Raw genomic sequence first — 12,970 nt, forward strand, 5'->3', positions numbered from 1 at the left:
TATATATTATCACTTATGGCATTTCAAAAAGTTATTTGTAATATCAATATTTTGATGATTCAGCTTCAGAATTGTTTGCGTCTAGAAATATGTGTTTGACCTTGGGGAATGTTTAAAACCATCTTTTCCTTTCCTTACCCACAAATGTGCCACTTGCTGTTGATTTGTAGCTTCAAATTTCAATAAAAAGCATTTGCTTAGTTTACTTATGTTTTTTGCACTATAAATAGGTTAAAATATTTATCTGCATTTTAGAAGCCAGTTTGGCATAAACCATTAAAGTAGTTTTGTTTTCTATTGCATTTTGTAGATATGAACCGTGGTACATTCAGCTGAGTTGGTTCCTGATTTGCTTTCACGCCAGGTTTCATCACCTAATTAGCAAACCTGAACCACATCAACGATTATAGTCCTTGGTATAAGCACCCCTCCAGCGTTTTGCTTTCTGCATTTAATTTCCTTCAAGTCTGCAGTTAAACAACAAGATTACACCAGACTTTGTCAAAAAGAAAAAAAAAGATTTAAACATATATACATATATATAAATGTATCCATAAAAATTAAAAGATATTTAGTTTGAATATTGCTATGTTCTGAGGTCAAAAATTGTGATGTAAAGCATTGCATAGCAAAGAAATATACATGTTCCTATTTGCCATTTTAATTGGGAAACCGACATGCTAGATTCCTGATCAATCATGGCAAACCTCTTTAAGAGACACAAGTGGAGCTGTGACTGAAGTGGATTCTCCTGGGATCTGTAGTGGAAGCAGCAGGAACAGGAAGAGGGGAGGAGATCACATGGGAAGCAGTCAGGCTGCTGTCACATGGTTTGTGTTTGTAAGTTGAGTTAAAGCGGAGGAGGAGTTTGCACAGAACTTTTAGAAAGAGGAACAACTGCAGCATTTTTCATGTGGCCTTTCAACAAGTTGAAACACTGAACAATAAAGCGGGGAGGTGCTGCTTTTGATAAAAACAAAACAAAACAAAAAAACTCAACATTATTATGGATATCCCTGCAATAAACTTAAAGGTGAGTTTGTCAATTGTTGTCGACGGTTTATTTAAAAAAAAATCTCAAAGGTTGTGTTTGGACTAGTTTTAAGCAACGACTAACGTTAAATTTTATGTGTCACGGTTCTCTTTGGTAATTCTAACCAACTTCCCCTGATTAAGAAACACAGAGCCAGGAATTTTGTTAAGACAGACAAGAATTGTGTTGAGGATAAAGGCATTATAGATTCTCACAGTTGGCAAATATGTAGTCAATTTTTGTCACTTCCTTGTATTTAGCATTGGCACAAGTCATAACAGAAAAAACTATGACAAAAATAACGCTTTCAAGATCAGAAATTCTAATCTCATCATCTCTTTCTTATTTGGTCCAAGATGATTAAACATGGGAAAACAATGTTTCTGAATCCATTCAGATACAACTGATCACACACTTCCCATTTAGTTGTGGAATTTCCTGCTTATCATAGCTGAAAAAAGCCTGCATGTAATTTTTCTTTTATTCTCAATTAATGTGTTGTTTTCTTCCTTATTAAATATTTTTGAAATAAGCCAAAAGCCTAAAAAAGGTGAAAATCTTAAGGATGTTCTTCTTTGTTCCAGGCAATAGTGCTGGCACACTGGTTGCTCACCGTGTGGTGAGTGTGAGCTCTTTTTTTTTTTTTTTTTTTGTCATACATCTGAGGAATTTCTCTAGTCTGAGCACACATAGGCACACATTCTCTTTTGTCTTAGCCTAACTTTTACACATACCGCACTTATTTGTGTATAAATAACTCCCTGAGAGTATGTCAAATTATAATCTTTTGTGACTTATATATTTTAAAAATAGTCTATTGTTTCAGGGGCACCATGACCTTCTTTACCTCCTCTTATGCATGGGGGAACTTCAGTGTTTTAGCAGTTGGAGTGTGGGCGATTGCACAGAGGGACTCCATTGATGCTGTTCTCATGGTGACTATTTTTTCTTCTTCTAAAAGTTGTCTTACTATCATGTGACACATGCAGAAGTCTAACAATAGACCCGACATATCCAAACTAACCGGTGGATGCTCAGGGGTTCTGTGAATATCTCTCTAAAAAATATATCCTTCCCTTGTCTTTGAATGTCTGATCATTTCCAATTCAATACAACTGAAGGAGAAAATATTCTTTGAATATCTTCTAATGTTCTCTTGTTGAACTGTTAATTTAGTTTTTCTTTTCAAACTAAGTTGTAACTGTCCTTATACCGTATGTTGCCTCTTCACATTATACACTTTCTCTGGTGTTTTTTGACAATTATGTAACAAAAAGGACAAATAAATTATAGATTTTTAAACTTAAAGCATGATTAGATGTTTCATTTTCCCAAACAAAATTATCTTCTGGTCTCTGGAGAACTGGATACAAATGCAGTGTTTATTCTACAAACTAAGCTGAATTGGTGTAAGTAAAAGTTCAAGCAGAAGATATTTCTTTTCTAACAAAGGGATATTTTTTCCATTATTTTACCTAAGCTGTTCTAAGTAAAAATGTGTTTCTCTGTGAATGAATCAGAAATAAATTTTGAAATGTGAGAATCTAATTGGTCAAATCTACATTCAAAGTCTGTCTCTATTGGGTTTTAGGTTACTAAAACCAAGAAAAGATTTTCTATCCTCTTAATATGGCAAAGTTTTAATTCTGTGAACTCTTAGCAGAACTTTTGAAACTTTTTTGCAACTGAAATGGAACTAGTTGTACCTTGAATGCATCTTTAAGAAGGAAAACTGATGAGCAAGAAACTTTTAACCTGAGCCCTTATTCTGCAAAGTCAAGGTCATTTATTTAATCAGAGACCCAGTTATTAATTTCTTGTCTTTTAAAATGCTACTTTACGGGTTTTCTGTATTTAAAGTGAGGATTGCTGAGTTTGTAGAAAAGTGAAAACATTCTTTACTGTGGTTGAAGGCTAATAGTTCATCAAATGGTTCCCCCATTTCAGCTGATTTCATTCAGAATCAACAAAAAGTGGTAGGCTATTATTTATTTAATCAAGAATTAAACTTATATTTAATTTATTCACCAAGACTTGGATAGTAGAGCATGCCACCCAGTTTTAAAGTTCGACAGAGTGTATACCAACTCTCTGTTGCTCAGAAAATAGACAACAAGATGCTTCTGTTAGTTTACAAATTACTGAACTACTTTCCAGTCGCATATATATATATATTGGTGTTCATTTGCTTAAGATCAGAATATGACACTGGCTTTGTGTTTTCAGTTATTTTGAGATCTTTACTTTTGAAGAGCTACTCCATTGACCTGTTCTGTTCTCTATTTTTTTCATCCTGTTGTTCCAGTTTCTTGTGGGAATGGCTATCACGATACTGACCGACATTATCCATTTTGGGATCTTTTATCCACGGATGGAGCTTGTGGCCGAAAGGAGCTTTTCCGCAGGCATGGCTATCCTCAACCTGCTGCTTAAACCTGTTACTTGTTTCTTTGTCTACCAAATGTACCGTGAACGAGGAGGAGATTACAACGTCAACTTTGGTAAGAACCAAAGTTAAATATGCTGACTGAATGAGCTTGCAGACCTTTGAGAGTAAAAAATGAGAAACCATTTGACAATAACTGAATTTTAAATGCCTCTAAACATATTTGGAATTTTTGTACTGGTTCAAATTCTAAACAACTCCAACTCTTCTAATACCAATTTACCTTTTTTATTCACCATTTTACTTTTTTTATTATTATCCATTTACTTTTGCTCTGTTCAACTGAAAACTGCTCTTTCTGGGAAAACTTTGTTTCAAACAACCAGTAAATGACTCCACATCTTACTTATTAGTTACAGTCGCATGACCTTTTTTCTTTGCACTGAGGTAGCCAACTCGGCCAAAAGCCCCCTCCCCACGAGTTGCTCATAAATTTGAGTCACTTTTAACATGGGATTGTACTTCATGGACAAACATGCTAAAGCCGTCACAGAGGGTGAAATTAACTGTCTATATTCTGAACATATATAGATCAGTCCTGATTCACAGAAAAAGATTTGTCATTATGAGTATTGAGTTAATTAGTTTCTTTTCTCTGACAAAGAAACGGACGAGTAACTGCTGGTGAGACGGAAGACACATTTTTCAAATCCATTACTTGGAGCCATTGATTTGTTAGCCTAAACCATTCAGCTATGAGCCGTTTTATTTTAAAACTCACTAAGGCACGATGGATATGAAAATCCTTGGATTTCACATATGTCTAGTAGTTTTATTTATTAAAAATATTTAATCTTTCCTGACTGGAGTGCTTTCATGTTTTTCCTGATGAGAAGTGGAACAGAAAAAATGGTAATAAAAGAACAAACCAGGAGGTCGGGGTTGTGCGGCGCTAATTGTTTTTCGATGCAACTCAAAACGGCAGTTGATGAAACATATCTCTTTGCTCTGGGAGAGATAATTGAATATTGATGAATCTGGTCTCTTTATGGTTTTACTTTGCACAGCAGGGAACATTCATTAGACTTTGTTGTGACTGATGAAAGCAGCTAATGTTACACTCTGACAGTGAGCAGTTTAATTGCTGTCTGATTGCATTGCGGGCTTTACACAACTGACCGTGATGGAAACCAGACAATGGGGTGATGGGAAATGGATTGCTGAATTGGGCTGCCGGCGATCTCTGAATTTTGATTGCACATTAAGTTCATCTTTTTATTTCTTAATAAATTCAAAAAATTTGAACTGTCACTAATTTGGCCTCAAACTGACGGTCCAATAAAAGTGTCCATTTTCTGCTCTGACCAAACACATAAACTGTGTAGGCAAGCGGGGTGGCAGTTTGAGGAAAGTATAAAGCAGCTTTATCCATTGAGTGCTAAAAAGTATTTCAGCAAGATAATGAATGCGTCATTAGTGTGTGAATGTTTTTATGAGCGAAAATGAGCTTTGTGTTTACAGCCTAAAAGAGCTGCAAAATGGGATTACAGTGACTCATGGGGTTGGGTGCTTCAAATAGTTTAAAAAGTCCTTGTGCCAAAACAATATTGTTAAACTTTTGAAAGTGAGAATTTCTTAAAAGTTGATTCCATTTGCATAACCAGTCGTAATAAGTTTTTAGGTTTCTGCTTTTTTCTTTATTTTGTATAAATACATAAATGAGATTAGAAAGGTATTATCAAGAACACATGTAGTAGCTTGTACACTAAATGCTTTTGCTGCTCAGATGCAATTAAAAGTAATTGTTAAAATAAATTTCAGGTTAATTTTTACATTGTGTTTATGAAACAGGTTGCTGCTGTTGCTTCCCATCAAAGAGAGCAGCCAGCACAAAATCAGAGCAAACGCATCTCATGTTACTTGCAGGGGGGAAAGATTGTAAGCTGCTCAATCTTGGAAATAACTGATCTGATTGTGTGAAATGTGTTTTATTGCATGTTGATTTTCTAAAGGCATGTGTCTGGACTTCACATCACTCATTTCAGTGTCCTTATGCTTACTGGGGAGCTGTGGTAATATTACATGTCTTAATTTGTCTTTGGATTGTACTCCTGTGAAAGGTCTTCCCTTTGAAATGTGTTATCTATCAGGTGCCAACACTGCGAGGTTTTGTTCCCTATCGAGAAATAAGGGCCTGAGTTAACATCTCAGCTGGATTATTATTTTTTTTCTGTGGAGCTTGTATGTTCTCCCTGCATGTGCATCCCTGCAGGTACTTTGATTTTCTCCCAGTAATATGTTAATTCTCTGCCTCTAGTTGGTAGATGTGTGTCTATGTGTTTGTCTACATTGCCCTCTGATGGACTGGTGACCTGTCCAATGTGTATGCCCCACCTCTGAACTAATAACTGTTGGAGATGGGCACCAGACCTCTTCTGACCCTCCAAAGATTAAATGTCTGGAGAGGGTACTGCAGATGGATGTTTTGATATATTTTTTCCTCATACCAAAGTTATTTCCTGTCATAGAGTTTTTGTGTGAGAATAAGCCTGATGTCCCTTGATCATTCTGTAGCTATCATGTTTTTAGCAAACACACTTGTTGTGTAGCATTTAAGACACTAGAAACATCAGGTCGGCTCCAGACAGATTAGAATGGATTTTCTAGGTTTTGAATTCTCTAGACATACTTCGGTCTCCAAGATTTTAAGAACCCAATGACTTGTTTGCTTTGAAATTATATTTAGTGTCCTGCTTTGATTCTTTAGTCAGAAACTCACTGTGAAATAAAATGTCTATCCTCCAATTGAAGAAGTATTTAAAAACCACAAAAACTGCTGCCATTCTCACGTACACCAATATTATAAATTCATCCTTATATTAAGCGGGAGGAGATGCTGTCCTTGTTCTTTTTTTTTTTCCCCCAATAGGGAATTTGAAGATTTATTAACTTGCACTTCAAGACAGACCACTTAAGTCAATTTATTTTTAATGAACTGAAATACAGAGAAGCTTTATGTGCATCTACTTCCAATGACCCATTTTTTTTTACAAATTAATCTAATCTTCTAGTTTGTTCTTCATGTGTACATTGTCTTTGCAGTACATTGAAGCTCAGATTTTTGGTTTTAGCTGTATTTCCGACTGGCTAAAACACGCAAATGTTGGGGGTTTTTTATCTCTAGAAAAAACAGTCAAGCACAAAGAAAACAATAACCTCTCTGTTGAAACATGCATTCTTTTTCAAACATCACTGACTAATTAGAGGGGGAAAAAATCGATAAAATCTTACATCTAGCTTTGTAAATTTAATTCCTTCAGATGTATTTTGTAGTTTGTCAGCCTGAATGTGGCTGTTTTGTTTTCTTGCATGTTATTTGTTTCTCTGTCACACCAGTTTTTTTTTTACATGTTTTCATCATCTATGTTTTCTCTCTCATCTTTTTGCCACTAATTTCTTCCCTCTCAGACTTAGAGACCTCTGTGGACAGTCGGTGCACAACGGACAGTGCAGACAGTACCTTTTTTGGCCGTCGCTTCTGAGCCCAGGCTTCTTCCTTTTCTACCATTTCTCTTTCCAAATCATCCTATTCCATATCCTTTCACCCAAGAAGTAAGATAACTAATAGACTGACAGGACACAAGAGACTTTACAGTTCCAAAAATGTTTATATTTTTGAGACTCTTTGCAATATATATAATATCTTTTGTCTTTTCTCACCTGCTCAAGGACACAAAAGAAAAGTGCAGGGTTTTCCTTTTGTTTAATTGTTGCATTTCTTTTTAATTTTAGTACTGCTATTTGGACTTTTTGTGCTTAACTATGTAGTCATGTATGTCTGTGAGTCTAGTCTGATCAATCAATTTTCATCATCAGTAGCTCCTCATTAACATCCCATACTTGCATGCCTTGTGGTTTACATGCTGTATTTATATTTTTTTTAATTGTTGTTCATCGTGTATTCAAGTTTGCATGTTGTGCATCTTTTATCTGAAATTCCAGTCTCCAGATACCTCATTTATCTCTGGGTACTTTGTGTATTTAATCAGTGCACAATGACATTGCAGTTTCTAAAATGGGACAGAATTAAGGTTAACCAAGGTCTAATTTATATATATACAAATATTTTATTCACATGAGATGCATGTCCAGTCTTCTTATTCCATACTATTCCTCTGAAATAAAAAAAAAAAAAAAAAACTTCTTATTTAATTAGCATTTAAATGTACAAGTAACATCATTGGTATTCTGGCCATGGTGGAGCTAATGCTTTCACTTGCAAAGCGTCACATAAAATCGTGTGCCTTTCCAGAAGTCACTGTAAAGCATGTTAACATCTGATATAAAGAACCTGTGAAGCTGTTTCCACTGAAAACCAAATTATATGACTTACTAGAGACGCACTGCTACAATACAAAATCTCAAGCCAGAACTTACTGAAGTGGTTACCTTTCTCAAAATAACTGCAGTACACACATTTTATCAAACAGTTCTGAAAGGAGGGATAACTTGAAAATATGGGATGAATCTGTGCCTGACTAACATTCCTGTGACAGCTTGATTTTTCAGGGTAATGGAGGAAAAACAAGTAGAATAAATATATATGGCTTTCATAAAGCTGTATGGCTTCAAGGTGTGATTAAAATGCTGCATTTCATAATGTAAGTCTGTGTTTTTGATGTTTCTCTGCAGGTTTCCCTTCTGTATCTCGAAATAGAGATGCCTATCAGTCCATCGACCAGCAGGATGAACCTTCAAGTGAAACAAATTCCTTCAACCAGGCAAAGGACTCTAAACCAGGAGTCCGCACTTATTGAGAAAAGTACATTATTAAAAATGCAGTCTGGTTTTGTTTCTCACTTTTTAAATGCAGTTATAAAGTCCTTTAAAATCAATTTGAAATAGTATCGTGAGGTCACTCAGCGAAGACAACTGAAACAATCTGTTTGGGTTTTATAGTGAAATATATGACATTACATTTTAAGCTGAGGTTCTGAAAGATTTCTACTTCAGTGTCACAGAAGAATACAATCGAACAACAAGCAATGGTTTACAGTGATGCTTAGACGCAGGTTTCTCATTCTTTTATAAATAAGTAAGTTTTTGATGTGCAGTCAAAACTTTTCTGATGCATGAAAACATGTAAAAAAACAAAACATACATAGGCTTACAGACACTTCTTTGGATTTTTTAAAATGTACATTCAAGACTTGATAGTCAATACTGAATTGAAATAAGTTTTCATATAGATGAGATATTAGTCTCTTCACAGATGGGTACAGTTTTGTATATGTTTAGCTAATAAGAAAATGCACCATTATGTGTTTTCTTATAAACACATCATGTAAAAATGACCAAATATCATTGGTGTGATGGTTCGAACACAATTATCAATTTTAAACACCACGCTGACTCGATAACAGTCTTGTTGATCTTTCACTTATTCTTTTTAAAGTGAAGGGTTTCTAACCTGCTTTCAAAATGCTGTCATAAAATGGCACTTCATCTTAGAATACCAATTACTATGTGAATTTGCCCACAAATAATAAATGGTGTCATATAGACTCATGTTCAAGAATTTTTTTTTTTCATTCAAAGTGTGTTTTATGTACTGTTGATCAGATTTTTGTTTTTCTTTCAGTTTTTATATCTGTCAGAGGTTTTTTTTGTTGCCAACCTGAGGTATGCCTCAGAATGGGGATGTAACTCTGCTGATCATGTTTTAGGTGTGTGAAACTGTCAGTGCTCAGCTAAACTGGGTCAAACCTTTTTTAACATGTCTGTCTAAAGTAACTGCAGTATCTGTGTGAAAATACATTTTACCACAACATTTCAACTGTATCTGAGAACACAAATAGTTATCTCACTTCTTTACTTCTACATGCAGTTTTACCCCTGTGAAAAAATGTTAAACATTTCTTCTGTTTTGCCTGTCACCCTCCATGTTTTAAATCATGAAACATTATGTGAAATAAAGTAATGTATTGATAGGCAATGACCTCAACTGAGGCAGATGACAGCAGCACTTTAAATGTTCTTGGTTATTTTTATGCTGCATGGGTGAGAAACTGATGAACCCTTGAAATAACTTTAGTAGAGCAGCCATGAGGGAAAAGCTCAACACTGTTCCAAACAGTGTTGTTCCTGTTTTCTCAATTTGTGGATCACTGCTTTTGATGTGGTTGGATGTGGCTTTATGAAACCTTAAAAATGGGTTTATTGCAGTACAGATTGATGTCAGCAATATTCTTTGAAATCTTTCAGCCTACTTAAGGTTTGCATACAATTTGAGCAAAGTTTATTTGGATAAAATTTTTCTTAAATGAAATCAAAATAAGTGTTACGATGAGAGAAAAACAGAAGAAATCTTTAAGGACCTGGTTCATTTTACAACATGGCAATGTTTAGTATACTATTTACAGAGCAATCTGAACAATCTGTACCTGCTGGATTCTTCAACATTTTGTTTTGTAACACACAGTTAATTTATTGCACCATGATTTTTTTTTTATCTGTATCTGTTCTCTGACTGAATATTTTGTCGAACGTTGATCACATTGTTTTTGTTAGTTTTTGAGTTCTCAAAATAAAACAATTTAGCCATTTTCTTTTAAAAGTTGAATAACGAAGTACAATATAGTCTCAAATGAATTTTCAGCAGCTGTGATTTAGATCTCTGTTTGGAGTTTAGTCACAGTTTGCAGTTTGCTACTGAAGCGAGTTACATCTTGGCAAATGCTTGTTTCATTTTTTTCTTCCTTTGTCGCATATCTGTTTCCCCTTACCCTTCTGCTCTCAGAAACATTTTTGTTGTTTGCCTTTTTATTTATACTGCCAGACAGCACATTTATCGGTGTGTTTTTGTTGTGGTAAATGCTTTTCACATTCTGTCTCCTAGGAGAACCAGAACACCTTCACTCTGAAGTAATTTTCTTTTTAAAGCTATTCTGAGGCTGACACAGCTGGCATGGAAATAATGGCGATACTGAGGGGAATTATAAGAAGCATGAATTTATTGTTAACAGAATTTGAATGTGAAAATTTTACTAACGATATAAGTTCACGTTCATCACACCTCTAAAAAAAAAGTAAGAATTCCTCAATGCATTACAAGATACAGTGTCCATCGACTGTAATGTTACCCTAAAGATTTTTTTTCCTGATTTTCTGTACAAGGTTTAGAAACTCTATGGGTTTATGGGTAAGAATCTTGTCACCTGTTTGTAAATTGCTCTGCTTCCCCAGACCTCTGGGGGAAGCATGAATGGAGGACAAAGTAACAAACACACTCTTTGCTCTCCTTCTGTCTTACACTTACTAACTCACCTGCATTAAAGTAAAGCTACAAAACTTCCTCAGATGTCAAAAATGTGTGAAAGAAAAATAGTAGTCTCGTTTAGCATAGTTGCTTTAATAACAGCCTCCAGTCTTCATCTACAATTTGAAAAACGTACATTTCTTATTTTCTATTTTATCAAGATGTAACTAATATTCCCATCACAGCCAGAATATTCTACAAGCATCAACAAATATAACAGTTGATGGCGCAGCTTTTACTGGATGTTTAATCTGATGCTATCAGAAGGACCGCGATTACAATTACCTGTAAAGGAATTATTGCTATCTTTCCTTCGAAACAACTACAATGCAGGAGGCCATTTGAGTTCCTCTCTTTTCTATTGTGTAATTAATAGGCAGCCAATGTTAATGACTCATTTGTGCAAAGATCGATGCCGTGGCTCTGAGGCAGCGCTGAAGTGAGAAGGCGGGGGTTGAAGGTGGACAGGAGCGGTGAGGGAACCGGGGGGAGCGAAGGTACAGGCAGCAGCTCAACAAGCTGTTGATTAATAAGGAGCTGCTGGGCTGCGTCTCCTGAGCATGCATGCATATGTGCACAGCTCTGACACCTCCTCAGGCTCACACTTGTGATTCCTCTGAGTCAAGGACACATTCACTCAGTGCAGCAATAGGAACTCAATTTGTCAGCTTTGTTACTGCATTAGTGATGATGATCTCTGGAGAGGGTTGAGAGAATGATGGAATTGGCTTCAGGTGTGCCAACTTTCTACACACAACTAGGACACGCATCTCTTAATGTAATTTTTATATATCCCTAAATTTCCGGTGTTCTGAAAGAAAATCTACCACATATGAACCAAGTGGCTTGGCTGCGACACTTTAACAGTAAATAATTGTTCACCTTATAGACAGTTTTCCCCAAGTTGCTTGTCATATTCTTTTACTTCATTATTTTCAAACTGAACAACAATCAGGATTTCGGTCTAATTCACAATTTATGGCCCCTATTCTCTCGTCTGCTCTGCAGCTTCAATTGTGACACTACTGTCTGATCTGCTGCTGTTTTTGATTCAAAAATAACAAGAACTTGGTAAAAAAAAAAAAAAAGCAAGTAAAGCATGAAACTCCTAAGATACTGCTGCATATTTAAATATTATGAATAAATGTATGCTCCTCATGAATCCAAATATGGCAAAAGATTTTTAGAAACATTTGAAAGTGTAGCCAGAAATGATGCAATTGTGAAAATGCAACAATAACAGCAGCTCCAAGATTTATACAACCTGGCTGCCATTTTTCTTTTTAAATGTTTTTAAATTGTTTCAAGGTCAAAGAAAGAAGAATATTTTGAGCAGATTATAAGATTTTGATATACAGAGTGACAAAATCACACCTTTTTCGACTGTGGGTTTATCACAAGAAGCAGTCTTGCTTAGAGCTCACAAAGATGGGGGAGAGATGGGAATGTTCACATGTGATTTATTGATTAAATTTTTATGCCTCAAGCATCTTGAGTTCCCAAAGAAGACACATCCAACCCTTGACCTTTTTCACACCATACACTTGGTCATCTGCCATCAGCAATAATGACATCAAAATTGATTCAAACTAACTCTTCAGTCTTCAATTTCCAGGGAAGAGGGAGGTCAACAGCTTTCCCCCTATTTAGAAGGAACAGATTGGTTTCATTTGTTAACAAAGAAGAAGAAGCAAAGCAAACAAAAAGAAACAGACTTATAGCCTATCAAAGCTTTTCTTGAACACAACAATGAGATTTTTGGACTGTATTGGTTTCCACACTCTCAGAGTCCCTGTTGGATATGATGGGCATGCGGCAAAAACAACAGCTTCACTTGTGACACTATCATGGACAAAAATCTCCAATACCTTGTTTCCAATACCTTGTTGAATTTAAATTGCAAATATTTTAGGCAATTAGGAAAAGAAGACCCAACCAGATGCTAGTAAGGTGTGCCTAATGAATTGGCCAGTGATGGTATTTTAACACGCAAACAAGAAATTGCTCTTTGAAAATGTAGCAACAACTCATTAATGTATTGGCCTCGCTTTTTAATTTTGGTCTGAGAAAAAGAGCCAATAGGAACTTACCTGGCCCCATGCAGGAAAACAAGCTTCTGCTGAGAAAACTGTTTTACTATACCAGTAGGGAATTGGATGTTGTCTCTTAATATAACAATTTGTGCAAACTGATTTTTAAAGACGTTATACTATTTGTACTGTGAGCTGTTACC

At 35.5% G+C, this 12,970-nt stretch overlaps 1 protein-coding gene across 2 annotated transcripts; it reads left to right on the forward strand.

Moving 5' to 3' along the window:
* Positions 1-791: 791 nt before the first annotated feature.
* On the forward strand, positions 792-10,764 carry agtrap (angiotensin II receptor-associated protein). 2 transcript variants are annotated; one of them, XR_008607266.1, is made up of 6 exons: positions 792-1,033; positions 1,618-1,652; positions 1,860-1,968; positions 3,339-3,534; positions 6,888-7,031; positions 8,112-8,197. XR_008607266.1 is itself a non-coding variant. In XM_055050015.1 (5 exons), exons 1-5 carry the CDS (start codon positions 1,007-1,009, stop codon positions 8,234-8,236), a joined length of 492 nt encoding a protein of 163 aa, XP_054905990.1. In that variant the 5' UTR covers positions 792-1,006; the 3' UTR covers positions 8,237-10,764. The 2 variants fall into 2 exon arrangements, 1 of the variants encoding a protein (XP_054905990.1); XM_055050015.1 differs by lacking the exon at positions 6,888-7,031 and having other exon boundaries at positions 8,112-10,764.
* Positions 10,765-12,970: the final 2,206 nt, after the last annotated feature.

The sequence above is a fragment of the Poeciliopsis prolifica genome, unplaced genomic scaffold, assembly GCF_027474105.1.
Source record: "Poeciliopsis prolifica strain line A6 unplaced genomic scaffold, Auburn_PproV2 SCAFFOLD030, whole genome shotgun sequence".
Classification (NCBI taxonomy): Eukaryota; Metazoa; Chordata; class Actinopteri; order Cyprinodontiformes; family Poeciliidae; genus Poeciliopsis; species Poeciliopsis prolifica.